The sequence below is a fragment of the Gorilla gorilla genome, chromosome 1, assembly GCF_029281585.2.
Source record: "Gorilla gorilla gorilla isolate KB3781 chromosome 1, NHGRI_mGorGor1-v2.1_pri, whole genome shotgun sequence".
Taxonomy (NCBI): Eukaryota; Metazoa; Chordata; class Mammalia; order Primates; family Hominidae; genus Gorilla; species Gorilla gorilla.
The window spans coordinates 94978112-94993655 of record NC_073224.2 but is presented as its reverse complement, the minus strand read 5'-3'; the positions used below and the strand labels follow the sequence as shown (position 1 = coordinate 94993655).

The following is a 15544-nucleotide window of genomic DNA, read 5'->3' as shown; positions in this document are numbered from 1 at the left end:
TCCTGACCTCGTGATCCACCTGCCTCGGCTTCCCAAAGTGCTGGGATTACAGGCGTGAGCCACCGCGCCCGGCCGAGGTGTATTTTATTGTTGCTGTTTTTGTTGTTGTTGTTGTTTTGTTTTGTTTCTTTGACAGGGTCTGGCTCTGTCTCCCAGGATGGAGTGCAGTGGCATGATCTTGGCTCATTGCAGCCTCCATCTTTTGGACTCAAGCGATCTTCCCACCCCAGCCTCCAGAATAGCTGGGACCGTAGGTGCACGCCACTATGCCCAGCTAGTGTTTGTATTTTTTTTCTTAGGTAGAGATGGGTTTTGCCATGTTGCCCAGGCTGGTCTTGAACCCCTGGGCTCAAGCAATCCTATTGTTGCTGTTTTATCATTTGTGACATTAAGTTAATATTTACTGCCTTTGACTTTATTGCATTATTTATGTATTAAGTTTACTTTTCTTTTTGTCTCTGTGACTCCAGACACTTAATTTAAAATAGTACTGTTTGGTACTAACTTGATCTCAGACTTACATGAGGACTCTGAAATTATGTGACACTTCTTTATTCATGTATACAGTATAAGGTGGTTATCTGGATGACCCAGAATATGCTTATATTTTGGTTAGAAAAACCACCTAAATGAAAAGAACTTAATGCAGCCTTTAAGAAGTTTGCTGGACCCTGTTTTAGAAAATTAGTTTTATTTTATAGGATTAAAAAGTGGTGTTTTTTTTGATTCATAAAAGTTTTAGAAATTTAAGAAGTATAGAACTGTAGAAAAAAAGAAAATTACTCAGTGATTCATAAAAGTTTTAGAAATTTAGGAAGTATAGAACAGTAGGAAAAAAGAAAATTACTCAGTGGTAACTATCCTCTTTATGATTCTTGCCTGTCTTTTGGATATATCTATATTCTTTCTATTGTATATAGAGATTATATTATGAATAGCATTTACTTTGTCTTGTTTTTCTTAATGGCAATGGGAAAATGTATTTTGCTGGATTTCCCTTAAGATAAAAGACACATTTTTGACTCCTGTAATGGTCATTCTCATAGAAAAGAATGAAGCCAACTAAATGTTTTAAATACTGAATCCCTTACCTCTTTCCTAGTTGTTGCTGCTGTGCTTCAAGTAACTGAATTGATTTTATCTCTAGGCTATCCAAGATGTATTCTCATACAAGACTGACTTAGAGTATTCTTTTTACTAGGTTGGCTAATAGCAGTTAAATTATTTGTGCCAAATTGTGTCTCACAGTTTGATTTTAAGATGTGTATGTTTTATTCTTTTAATATTCTTTTGCTGATTTGAAACCTACAGGAAAACAATTTTGATCATCTTGATTTTGATTTGGATTTGATGCCTTGGGAGTCAGACATTTGGGACATCAACAACCAAATCTGTACAGGTAATTATGTGTTTCACTGGTAAAAGTTTTAAAAAGATCAATTTTATTTTGTAGTTTGGTCCTACTCAAAATTAGGTGGGGTTATTGGGCTATTCTGGTAGGTTAAAAGATTCCTGGTGTTATGCATTCTACTTCTGGTATGGCAATTATGTAAACAAATTTCTTGCCAAAAATGGATATGAGGAGTTTCATAGTTATGTTTCAGTAGTGTAATGAATGAATAGTTCATATCAGAAATAGAAATAGTGATTTTGAATTATGAATAATGTCTCTGTATAAGATTAACCTGAGAACCAGACAGGGCTTAGGGAATCAAAGGGAAGAGCCTGGGTTACCAGAACCTAGGAACTTGGTGGAGGAGTCCCATGCATTTAATACATGTACTTCTAAGAAGGGGCAGAACCTGGCTGATACTAATATCTTTAAGGGGGCCTGATGAGGTCGGGGTTGAGTATACTGAAAGAAGCCAGAACCTGGAGCAAATTGCCAGTGCTGGGATACAGCTGATGGTAGAATGAAGAAAAATCCCTTCTCCTCCCTTCTAGCTTCTTCTAGTATCCCCTATTGACAGGACCTAAAAGGATGCCAGCTGGGAATAATTTATATCACCGATTATAGAAAGTGGACTTAGTGCTGAGAGACAGTGAATAAATAACCAGCACATTCTCCTATCTAAATTCCTGTCTACCCCTGCACTACCTATTCCTCTTCATTTTATGTATTTACTTACACTGTTTCATGCCTGTTTGCCTTCATAGAATGTGGGATACACAAAGTCAGTGTTCTGGTTTTATCGTTTGACAAACTACTCTAAATCTTAGTTGCTTAAAGCAACAACCATTTTATTAGATTGCTAGAATCTATGGGTCACGAATTTTGACTGGGTGCTTACGAATTTTGACCGGGTGCTCCAAGGATGGCTTGTCTCTGCTCCATGATGTCCAGACCACAACTGGGGAGATTTGAAGATTGTAGTAGCTTGACATTTGGGGGCTAGAATCATCTTGAGGTTTCTTCACTCATATGTGTGGCACCTGGGGTGGAATGACTTGAAGACTAGGACTACTAAATGGAGTGCCTGCATAGGGCCTCTTTGTGTGGCGTGGTGTTCTCAGTCATGGTGGTCTCAGGGTAGTCAGACTTCAAAGGCTCCAAGTATGAGTGTTCCAGCACACAAAGCAGAGGCTGCATTTCCAGCTTCAGAAGTCACATAGCATTACTTCTATCTTCTCTTGATTGAAGGAGTCAAGCCCACCTAAATTCTTGGGGAGGGGAAATCGACTCTACTTCTTGGTGGGAAAGTGGCAAGATCACATTGTAGAAGATCATGAGGGAAGATCATGAAGGATGGTAGATATCGTATGGCTAATTTTGGAAAACACAGTCTGCCATCCCTACCCTATTCTGTCTTTGACACCAAGGGATACTGCCTGGGCCATAGTTGCTCAGTACATTTTTATAGGATAAATTAATAGTTTAAAAGATATGAACATTTTTTATGAGTTTAAATTGTATTGTCAAAAATGCTTTCCAAAATATTTCCTGTTTCTTATTTTTTTAATTTTTTGGGAATCTATAATATTTTGCATATGGTAAAATATTCAAAAGGTACAAAAATCTGTATAGTAGAAAAATGTCTCCTGCTTTTATTCCTCAGCCAACAAGTTCTATTTTCCAGAGACAACCACTGTTACCAGTTTCTTCTGTTTACCCTTCCAGAGAATTAGTGCAGATGCAAGTGTACACATATATATATATACACACACACAGACATACATATATATATATATATACAGCCCCCCTCCCCACATATATATATAATTTGTAACACAAGTGGAAACATACTAGATATATTGTTTTCTGCATCTTTCATTTTCACTCGTTATATTTTGGTGACCTTAGCTTCCATATCTGATTGAATTTTAAAAGTAGATTTTACCTTCTTTCTTGTTCATTTTATTATAAGTTTTTATTGTCCAGTGGGTAAAACCTTTCCTCCATGTTTTCCAGTTAAAGATATTAAGGCAGAACCTCAGCCACTTTCTCCAGCCTCCTCAAGTTATTCAGTCTCGTCTCCTCGGTCAGTGGACTCTTATTCTTCAACTCAGCATGTTCCTGTGAGTAGCCAGTCTTTTACAATGATTTTGGTTATAATATGCTATCTGGAAAATATGTATATGGGGGAGGCAGTTAACATTTATTGAATACTACTATGAGTTATATTGTCTCATTTAATGAGGGAACTGAGACTCAAGAAAGAGCCTTGTGGGAGCTAGAAAGTTGTTAGTGCCTTTGGTTTTGCCCTCTTTTCCCCTCTGTTCATGCCTCCATAATTTCATTGTTTCATTTGTTTCATTGCATTTTAACAGTATCCAGTATTTGTTTATTGGCTTACTGTCCTTTCTCCCACCCTTTCTTTCTCCTCCCTATTAGGATATACATTCTTTATATATGGACATAGAAGAATGTAAGATGGTCACTTTTTATATCTCTTTAGTCACAGCATCTAGAATGATTGCCTTAGTTTGGGAATGCCTAGTGCTACCTTTTGAAGGGGCTCACATTTTTATAGAAGTCTGGTAGCTCTTTTAAGAACACTTCTGCTCTGTGTCCAGACAAAAGCCCTGAGGCCAGGAAAAGGAAGTACCTGATTTAGGTACTTTTTAGAATGGGGAAAGGGAAAGTATAAGAATAAAAAAATCAAATAATATTTTAGTATATTATATGTGCTATAAATTGTGGTATCTTTGTTCCTGCAGGCTCTACATTTAGTTACTAAATCCTGGTGGTTGTATGCACGTATTAATTCAAGGATTTATCTTTTCTGCCCCTGCCAGGCCATCACTATCTCACCTGGATTAAGTCAATAGGATTTTAACTGGTCAGCCTTACAACTCCTCAAACCTTTCTTAGCAGTGGAATCTTCAAAGAGAAATCTTTCAGTGTCACAAGCTTTACTGTATCAGTCATTTGCTTAAAACTTTTTAGTAACTTCCCAGTCCTTACAAGGATGAAATTTAAATTCCCAGAGTACTAGGCTTTCCATGATCTGGCCTCCATTTACCTTTCCAGTCTCTTTTCTTGCTATCCCCTCCTACTTCCACATTCCCCTTAATTTGAGCCCTGTGAGAGTTCCTCTCTGAGAGCTCCTATGCACTCTACTCATTCAACCGCTGTGCCAGGCACTGTTACAGATGCTGGCAGTGAACAACAGCAGTGAGATTGCTGCTGTTACAGTTCTAGGTTTTTGCACATCCTCTTTCTTCTGCCTAGAATAGCCCCATTTTTTTCTTGTCTTCGAAAACTCATCCTTCAAGTCCCAGTTCAAAAACTACTTCCTTTATGAAGCTTTTCTCTGATTGCTGCTATTGGTAGCTCTCTGAGGTCCCACAATTTCTCCAAATGATTTAATTTTTAAAAAAATTAATAATTACGAAAGGTAGCATACTGTATACCCTGTCCTGTACCTTGTTTTTTTAGCTTAGCAGGATAACTCTTAATTTCAGAGTATATAATTTTCCCATTATGCTACATAATGTTTCATTGCATGGCCTTATCATGCTTAATTTAGTGATTTCCTTATTGATGAGTATTTGTGTTGTTTTTAGTCTTTTCCAGACCCAATTAACCTGTACATAAGTCTTTTCCAGACTCAAATAACCTATAGTAAATAACCTGGTATATAAGTCACTTTATATTTTTGCCAGGATATTTTTGGGATATATTTCAAGAGGTGGGATTGTTGACACCAAGGTAAATACACTTGAATTTTGCTAGATACTGCCAAATTTCTCTCTATAGGGGTTGTAAAATTTTACATCCTCATCAGCAGTATGTAAGAGGGCCTGTTTTCCCATCATCACTCCACAATAGGTTTTGTTTTATATCTCTTTTATTATAAGTATGGTTAAATAATATCTATTCATATGTTTTATACATTTAAGGCCTATTTGCATTTCTTTTTAAAAAATGAACTGTCATTTCAAATTTTTGTTCTTTTTTTTTTTTGGAGACGAACTCTCTTTCTTGTCTACCAGGCTGGAGTGCAATGGCATGATCTCGGCTCACTGCAACTTCCGCCTCCTGGCTTCAAGCAATTCTCCTGCCTCCTCAGCCTCCCGAGTACCTGGGATTACAGGCATCTGCCACCACACCCGGCTAATTTTTGTATTTTTAGTAGAGACAGGGTTTCACCATGTTGGCCAGGCTGGTCTCGAACTTCTGACCTCAGGTTATCCACCTGCCTCGGCCCCCCAAAGTGCTTGGGATTACAGGTGTGAGACACTGCGCCCGGCCGTTCATTTTTTAATTGAATTGTATTGGTCTTTCTCTCTTTAATATTTTAGATGCTTTATTATATATTGGGATTATTAGTTCTTAGTTTGTGAAATAAGCTGCAAATATTTTTTCCCCAATTTTTCTTTTGTCTCTTTGCTTTATTTCTGGTGTTTATTTTTCCCCAGGTGTACTGTTTTCTATAGCCAAATTATTGATCTTTTCTTTAATTGCTTTTTTGGTCACTCAAAGGAAGGTTTTCACCACTGAGAGGTTATAAAATAATTCACTCATATTTTTACTCTTATTTTTTTGCTTATGTTAATTTTTTGTTTGGAACAATCTCAAATTCACAGAAGTGTTGTGAGTACGTTGCAAATAACTTGTTTTTTCCTTATGCATTTCAGAGTAAGTTACCAGTCCGATGCCCCTATCACTCCAGTACTTTAGTGTCTACTTCCTACAAGCACAGATATTTCTTAGCCATAATACAAGCACAAAATCGGGAAATAAACATTAATATGTTACTATAATCTAACCTTCAGCTCTCGTTTAAATTGTGCCAGACATCCCAGAGGTGTCCTTTAGACTATCAAAAGGACCCAGTTCAGAATCAAGCATTGCATATGGTTATCTTGTCTTTTTAATCTTGTTCAGTATAAAACAGTTTTTCATTAATCCTTGACTTTCTTCACCTTGTCACTTTTGGGGATTAGGAGTTAGTTATTTTGAAGAGCATTTCTTAGTCGGGGTTGTCTGATGTTTCTTTAGGATCATATTCAGGTTTTATATCTGTGGCAGGAATGTCACAGAAGTGCTGTCTGTGTCCAACTTTTGATGACCCAATTTTGATTTTTTCTAATACTGATTATTTTCACTTTGATCACTTCATAGATGTTATCTGCCAACCTATTCCATTGTGAAGTTGCTTTTTCTCTCTATGCCATACATATTTTGTGAGAAAGATACTTTAAGACTATGTAAAAATATCCTGTTCATCATCACACTTTATATTTGTTCACTTATTTGTTAATATCTGTATGGATTCATCGTTTCTTATTTTATTCAACAGATTATAATCCGTTACTATAATTATTTATTCTGCTTCTTACATTGTTCTGTATTTGGCCAGTGGGGGTCCCTTCACACCAGCTCTTATGTTCTTTTAACATGTCTCCTTTGGGCTCTGATGTCCTTACACTAGGCTGTCTTCCCATGTGAATGCCCTCGTCACTCTGCTGTGACTCCTCATGCCAGGCCGCCTGCCATATCAGTGCCCTCTCTACCCTTCTTGGACCCTGACATTCCACCAGGCTACTTCTCTGCATGGATGGTGGTCTTGCTTTACCCCATCTAGTGGCTTAGGATAAAATTATTCAAGAAGGAATATTTTCTAAGTGACTATGAATAAGTATTTATCATGAGATATTATTTTTAGTGTTTAGATCTCGGATCCATTTGAAATTACCCTTGTGTATTATATGAGATACAAGTCCAATTTTATGTTTTTCCAAATGACTATCAAAATGATTATTCTAGTACCATTTATCAAAAAGTTCATCTGATTTCAATTATATGCATGTGTTTTAAATTTATGTAAATGGTATTATAGTAGATATCTTTATATTATTTACTTTTAAAAATCAGCAGTGTTTTTAAGATAAATTCCTATTGCTCTGTGTACATCAAATCTGTTGCATCTAACTCTGTACAACATTCAAGTATGCATTCACTACATTTTTACCTACACCATAATGAATATTTTAAAAAATGTTCCCTTGCGGACCCATGTGAGAAATCCTTTAGGATATATGCCTAGAATTGCTGGGTAGTAGAATGTGCAGGTATTTAATTTGACAAGTGCTTCCGTATTTCTCTCCAGGATCATCATAGTACTCTGTGGGCTGGCAGCAGTGCCTGAGGATCCCTGTGACTTCTCTCCTGATACTTGGCATTGTCTGCCTTTTTAATTTTTACTCCATGGCACAATGTGTTTTTTTGTTGTTTGCTTTTATTTTGTTTTACTTTGTATTTCTTTGGTTATTGTTTTCAACATTTATTTACATTCTTATGAGCTTTTTGGACTTTTTTTCTTTTATACATTGTTTATTCCTGTCCTTTGCTAGTTTTTCTACTCGGTTGTTGTCTTGTTTGTCTGCAGGAATTCCTCATATATTCGAAATAGTAAAACTCTTGTTGGATTTAGACATTCAAATTGCCTATATCTTTTCCCTTTCTATTATCTATTAACTTTGTAGTCTTTATTAAGTATAAATAGTTAATTTTCAATTACTCAGGCTTATCTTTTTTTTTCTTTTCCTTTATGGCTTATTTAAGAAGTCCTTCTATGCTTTTAGAGCACAGAGGTATTCTGCATTTTCTTTTATTAACCATATGGTTTACCTTTCACATTTAGGTTTCTTAATACTCTTAGACACCACTTTAATATGTGGTATTATGTAGGGATCTAGCAGTAGGTAGGGATCTAATTTTAATTTTCTCTATAAAATGAATCAGTTTTCCTAACTGTATTGTCTTTATGATCACTTGTAATCACTCTTTTCAACAATATTGTATATCTCTCTGTTTACTCAAATCTTCTTTTATGCCTTAGTTCAGTTGTGTAGTTTTCTTCATAAGGGTCCTGCACATTCCTTAGAAAATTTCTAGGTATTTTGTAATTGTTATTGCTATTGTGAGTGAAATATTTATTTATTTGTTTTATTTAAATCTTTTTTATTTTTAATTTTTCTGGGTACATGGTAGGCATATATATTTGTGGGGTACATGAGATGTTTTGACACAGGCATGCAATGTAAAATAATTAGATCATGGAAAATGGGGTATCCATCCCCTCAAGCATTTATCCTTTGTGTTATAAACAATCCAGTTACATATTTTTTGTTATTTTAAAATGTACAACTAAGCTCTTATTGAGTATAGTCACCCTGCTGTGCTATTAAATAATATGTCTTATTCCTTCTCCTTTTTTTTTTTTTTTTTTAAACCCATTAACAATCCCCATCTCACTACCAGCTTCTCAGTACCCTCCCCAGCCTCTGGTAACCATCCTTCTACTCTATGTTCATGATTTCAATTGTTTTGGTTTTTTGATCCCACAAATAAGTGAGAACATGTGATGTTTGTCTTTCTGTGCCTGGCTTGAAATATTTATTTTTTATTATGTTTTCTAAGTGTGTATTAATACAATATTTTCAAGGTCAAGTTTTTTTTTTCAGTGGATTGTTACATGTACTTCAAGTATATAGCATATTACCTTGCTAAAAGGCACGCTGTCTCTTTTGTTTTAATGTTTTTTAAATTTCTTCTTTTAGTGTAATTATACTAGAATTACAGAAAAAGCAGGTATCTATTTTTTTTCCTGACTTTAATTGTAATGCATTCAGCATTGGCCTTGGCTGTATAATTACTGATAGCTTTTTAATGTAAAGAAAGTATTCCTCGGATCCTTGTTTTCTAGGATTTTATTGAGGAATACTTGTCGAATATTATCAAATACCTTTTAAGCATCAAAGGCCGTGAAGATAATAGTCTCCTCCCGTGTTACCTTGTACTCTTTGGTTTCTTGGAAATGTATTTTAATACACTCTACATATTGCTTAGCTTACATGCTGAGTAGGTGTTAAGGATGAATGAAGATGCAATTGTCACTTGTCACTCTCACCAGTGAGACTGAGAGCATCTCTTTCTCCCATATCCTCTCAAGGTCATTTTAATTGTTTTTATGATTAAAAAAAGTTTAAATTTGCCTTTGACTACCATTTGCATTTCCTTTTCAGTGAAATGGCTATTCCTGCCCTTTGTCTATTTTTCACAAATATTTTCTACCAATATATATCTTTTAACTTTGTTTATGGTCTAGTTTTTATTGTTAAATAGTTTACTTATTATTTGTTCAAATCTATTTCTTCTTCCTTTGTGGCTTCTGTGTGTTCTGACTTAAGAGGGTCTGCAACACCCTGAGAGTAAACAAGTATTCTCTTAAATTTTATTTTTATGTTATAATCTTATAGATTATTTTGAAGATGTTATGAAGTAGAGATTATGTCTATTGCGTGATCATGCATGCCATCTTTTCTGTCTGAATTGAATTGCTACTTCTATGTTGTTTCTTTATTCTGACAAAATGAGACAGATTCACTGAATATTAAAAGACTTTGGGAAAATGCGAATGTTATCTTTATGTATCTCAATCATTATGAATTCACCTACTAAATTAAAGAAAATAGCACTGTTGGCTGGGTGGGGTGGTTCACGCCTGTAATCCCAGCACGTTGGGAGGCTGAGGTGGGTGGACCATATGAGGTCAGGAGTTTTAGAGCAGCCCAGCCAACATGGTGAAACCCCCTCTCTACCAAAAATACAAAAACTTAGCAAGGCGTGGTGGCACACATCTGTGGTTATAGCTACTCGGGAGGCTAAGGCAGGAGAATTGCTTGAACTGGGGAGGCAGAGGTTGCAGTGAGCTGAGATTGCGTCACTGCACTCCAGCTTGGGCAACAGAGTGAGACTCTGTCTCAACAACAACAAAAAAGCACTGCTCCATTCATGCATCTTTCTTTTACAACATTTGGAACAAAGGCAGTATTACAAAATAGAAAATAGAAAAGAATACAAATAAAATTATTTTGCTTTTGATATTCTTTTAAGACCGAATAAGAGAGATTATGGAGAAAGGATATTGGCATTTTAACTGCAACCTTATACTGATACTGAATGTTTGTATGACTACAAACCAAGTTTTGTGTGTGTGTGTGTGTGTGTGTGTGTGTGTGTAGTTTGTAGGAAGAAATGTAGAAACAGATCAATGATTCATATCTTTAACAGGATGGCATAGACTTACTCTGCATTTTGAGTTATTTTTCCTTTGGTATAGATGGATCATGCTGATAGTCACTTATTACTTAATATATAGATACAGTTTCTAATATACCTTTCCTTTGAAGTTACTTTGAAGTGTTTTTCTGTTTATATGTGGGTCTCCTCCTTTTCTATGCAATTTGCTGCTTAAGGATTATACTCATTAATTTTTGTTTTTATTTTGCTACAGGAGGAGTTGGATTTGTCTTCTAGTTCTCAGATGTCTCCCCTTTCCTTATATGGTGAAAGCTCTAATAGTCCCTCTTCAGCAGAGCCACTGAAGGAAGATAAGCCTGTCACTGGTCCTAGGAACAAGACTGGTATTACTCTGTCTCCTAACTTCTGTTATTTCTATTTCAGATTGAGCTTAGGTTCCATTTCTTAAAACAAAATGCTGGATTAAATTTATGTTTATTAGGCTGGCTTGCTATTTTTTAGTTGGTGGACCTATATTGTTTGTTGTGAGTGATTACCGTGGAGAGGAAAGGGGAGAAATAATCTTTGGTTGTCTCTGTCTTTACAGGTGAAAGATACTTTAAAATAGACTCAGACCCCACCATCTTCAGGAGAGATTTCAAAGTTTCAGTTAAAGATAACTGAATGGAGGGCATTCAGCTATGACATTTGTTACCTCATTAATCTCTGGGTGTTATCCCATGATTTTAGCTATTCTCCTTTACCAGTTAGTGTGTCCCATTCCCAAAACTGCAGCTTGGTTAGAAAAGGAGATAACAGTTTAAGTACTTTTCTTCAGTTCATTCAGGTATATGTACTGTAGCTATGCTTAAACTCCAGTTAAAGATTGTTACTCGAAGTTAAGATAATGTGTAGAGAAAGGTGTGTGATAGAATCTGTTTTTTAGGGCTTGCGTAATTGCTTTCACATTGACTTGTGGTTTGTCTGGTTTTTCTCCAGAAAATGGACTGACTCCAAAGAAAAAAATTCAGGTGAATTCAAAACCTTCAATTCAGCCCAAGCCTTTATTGCTTCCAGCAGCACCCAAGACTCAAACAAACTCCAGTGTTCCAGCAAAAACCATCATTATTCAGACAGTACCAACACTTATGCCATTGGCAAAGCAGCAACCAATTATCAGTTTACAACCTGCACCCACTAAAGGTACCTGAGCAGAATTTAAGGCTGTGTAAATTTATTTGGAGGGCAGTAAGGGTTGTGTCATATGATTTGTTTTAATTCAGGTTATAATTTCTGAGCACATGCTGTTTGTCAGGAATGTCTTTGGTTATGAGGACGTTGCAGAGATGACTAATGTGTGGTTCCTGTCATAACAAGGGATATAGCTCTCCAGACCAGTTACATCTGATGGTTATTTTGAAAATCTGGGACACTTTCTTGGTGCCATTTTATTCTGGTGGATAAAATACAGGAACACAAATTTTAAGCTAGTTGAAGGCAGAGTTCAGGTCAGCCAGATTTTTGTGGCTGTGAACTTTTTTTGTTTTGAAGGAATATTTAAAATAATAGGGTCCATTTCAGGTGTGTTATAGCAATAGAATCATGCCCTTAATCTCTGAGGAGGCTGCATGGTGTAGTAAACAGTATATTGACCTGGTCATGAGGAGACCTGGACTCTGCTTTCAACTAGCTAAGAATTTGTGTGTTTCGTATTTTATCCACCAGATGGCCTCATACACTTGTGATTCTATGAGAGGTTTAGGTCATTACTGAAAGAAGTTCAAGTCTGAGGATTTGGTACTATTCAGATATGGGAGTCATTTCCGTATGGAGATCTCTTAGGTAGATTAGTCATCATTGTACTCATACTGATATCTGTATATACTGGGTACAAGAAAACTTTTGCAGCATTCTTATCTCTGGATTTAGTTTGTTGGCACCAGATATGACTAGGCGATAATGGGGTATAGGTTGTAAATAAACACCAATGTTACATTTGTACTGTATCTCCAATTGTGAATAGTTAGCTCGTTTTTTGGAGCATAGTTTTAATGAGGGTGAATTTGATAAATTTAATTTCCAGATACTCTTTTAGCTTTGTTCTATTACATGGTCGTAGACAATATGACATGGATAAAAAGAAGACCTAGATGAGAGAATGGATGAATCAGTGAAAATTCATCCGTCAGTCCCACCAAAAATAAACAGACAAACAAACAAACAAAAACCAGTTTGAAATGCCTGCTCTCTCAGTACAAAGTCAGAACTACTGCCTTTTCCATCTGAAAAGTAGCATTCCTATAGAATAGGTATTCTTGTGATTTATAAATGTGTGTTAAGGGTTCATGAACTCCTTGAAATAAAATGCAGTATTTAATGTATGTTCATATGTGGATTATTCTAGGGATAGTCTCCAAAACTTTCATTAGGATCTCATAAGGATCTGTGCCTTCCCAAAGGCTAAGAATTTAAACTAATGAAGAACCTCATTGTAGTTCCCATAAGCTATTAAAATACGTCTATACAAAAAGTCTGACATTAATATGACTAGCGTATAAAGCAGGGGTATTCCTAAGAATTTGCCCTTAGCAGATCATTGACTATGTTTGAGTGATGGAAGATCTTAACTATAAGAAGAAGACAAACTGTTCTTTTCTGAGCAGTTTATCAGTTCCAGAAACCTGAATTACACATTATTTGAAACTTCAATACTTTCCTGTCATCTGAAGACTATAGTTATTTTTTCGTGAGCATGTGCTAATATGAGGAACTGCACCTTGTCTGTTTTTTTTTCGTTTATTTGAGACAGAGTCTCACCGTGTTGCCAGGCTGGAGTGCAGTGGTGTGATCTTGGCTCACTGCAACTTCCACTTCCTGGATTCAAGTGATTCTCCTGCTTCAGCCTCCAGACTGGCTGGGACTACAGGCATGTGCCACCATGCCCAGCTAATTTTTATATTTTTAGTAGAGACGGGGTTTCACCATGTCGGCCAGGATGGTCTTGATCTCTTGACCTTGTGATCGCCTGCCTCGGCCTCCCAAAGTGCTGGGATTACAGGTGTGAGCCACCGCGCCTGGTGCCTTGTCTGTTTTTATAGTACAATCTAAATAGGTGGTATTATTATAATAACATACAGATTTAAAGTATGTTTTTCATTTATTTGAGAATGGGGAGGAAGAAGGGAAGTATGGGCAAGACATTATACAGTTAGTCATGTTAATACTAGTAGTAAATATGTTACCATCGAAAAAGAAGAGGTAATTTCCACAGGTTTAAGACTGAGATTCTCTAGCTTGGAATGTAAAACTCTTCACAATTTGGCTCTAGTTTAGTTTTTAGTTTTTTTGTTGTTGTTGTTTGTTTGTTTTTAATAGAGACAGGATCTCACTATATTGCTCAGTCTGGTCTCGAACTCTTGGGCTCAAGGGATCTACCCACCTTGATCTCCCAAAGCTCTGGGATTAAGGCGTGAGCCACCATGCCTGGCCTCCTAGTTTAGTCTTCGAACTTTATAATATTACTCTTTTCTATAAATCCCTTCTTCTAGCTCAACTAATCTGGCATTGTCCTTTGAATTCTCTTGTTTTTCCTAGTTTTTTGGCTCACCATTTTCTACCAACCAGCAACAACTTATGCCTACTTCTACTTCTCAGTCCTCCATGTCCTTTAAGACTGTTTTGAGTAGTGTAGATGAGAGATAATGAAAGCCTGGAATATCAATGAAAGTGGAGAACCAGGATGAAGAGTAGAGATGTTAAAAGTGTAGAATCGTAGAGATTGGTAATTGGATTGTGTAGAAGGAGGCTGAAGGATAGAGAGGAAGGTGTCTAGGATGACTTCCGTTTTTCTATCTTGGGGCTTTTTGGGTAGATGATGGCGAAAATTATTGAAATGGGAGACAGAGGTAAAATATGTTGCCCAGATCACTGTGCTAATAAGAAGTGGGGCCAGAACTTGAGCCTAGGTGGTCTGGCTCGGAGTCTATGTGAATAATCGCTATACTGTATCGCCTTAAAAAAAAAATGACAGATGTATTCCTTGCTCTCAAGAATTCTACACTTTAATTGGGGGATTAAATTCACATAAACAGTTAAATAACAGTCACTGTGATAACTAATAAATTAATAACTCATGCAGTGCCCTTATGGAAGCTATTATTATATAGAAAAGGAGATTAATAATAATAATAATTGCATTTAAGTTCTTACTATGTGCCAGACACTCTTCTAAGTGCTTAAGTGCATTATCTTATTTCAAATAATATTTGCACATTATTTGAAACTTCAGTATGTTTCTATGATTTATGGTGATGGGTTGTGATATCTGCATTTTTTAGATGAGAACGCTAAGTACAGATTATTTGCCCTAAGTCACACACCGATGCTATTTCAGACAAAGTAGGCATTCAATAAATGTTTGATACATAGTTTAAAATCTTTGAAGAAAGTTTAAAAGAAAGAACTATCAAAATCAGTGAGTTACACATAGTCAAAAAAATATATGGCATTGAATCCAGCCGTGTTCCTTTAAGGGGGATTTGCATGTAATGCCAGAGAGGATTTTGAGCATGCTAAAATGGATAAACAGCCTTTGGAATGTCCTTTTTAACTGTTTCCACACTAGGAACAGTAGTAACTATGTTCAGCTGCTATTTAAGGCCCCAAACAATTCTTTGCGTCGTAGTTTGTGGCCTGGTCAGCATTTACCAAGTCACCATGAAAGTTTTTTGTTCTTTCACTTGAACATATTGTCATAGAAATTTAGTTGTTTCCCCTCATTCTGTGTTGAACCCAAACATGCCTAGAATATTTATAGTATCCCTGATTTAGATGCTGGGTAATTTGAGGATAGTTGGGTACTCTGGGATGAAAAGGCTTGATACAATATGGGAAAAAAAGGAAGCAGCAGTGGCTTGGTAGGACTCAAGCCACATATGGCCTTGCCTTGGTATTCTTCCATCTCCTTCTTTGTGTGATGCAGTCCTCTCAGTGAGGAGACAGTGGTAATTACACAATTGGTAGTACAGATTTGGATTATTTTTCTTAATTAGTTTAAGAAATATTACAAAGCCC

General features: G+C 36.2%; 1 protein-coding gene across 5 annotated transcripts in view; it reads left to right on the top strand.

The window, feature by feature from the left end:
- ATF6 (activating transcription factor 6) overlaps window positions 1-15544 on the top strand; it is a 195783-nt gene that overhangs the window by 14459 nt on the left and 165780 nt on the right. For all 5 annotated transcript variants that reach the window (XM_019025857.4, XM_063693476.1, XM_019025862.4 and 2 more), the window contains exons 3-6: window positions 1312-1399; window positions 3410-3516; window positions 10746-10875; window positions 11471-11674. In XM_019025857.4, coding sequence (XP_018881402.4) covers window positions 1312-1399; window positions 3410-3516; window positions 10746-10875; window positions 11471-11674 — 529 coding nt within the window. The remainder of the gene's footprint in view (window positions 1-1311; window positions 1400-3409; window positions 3517-10745; window positions 10876-11470; window positions 11675-15544) is intronic.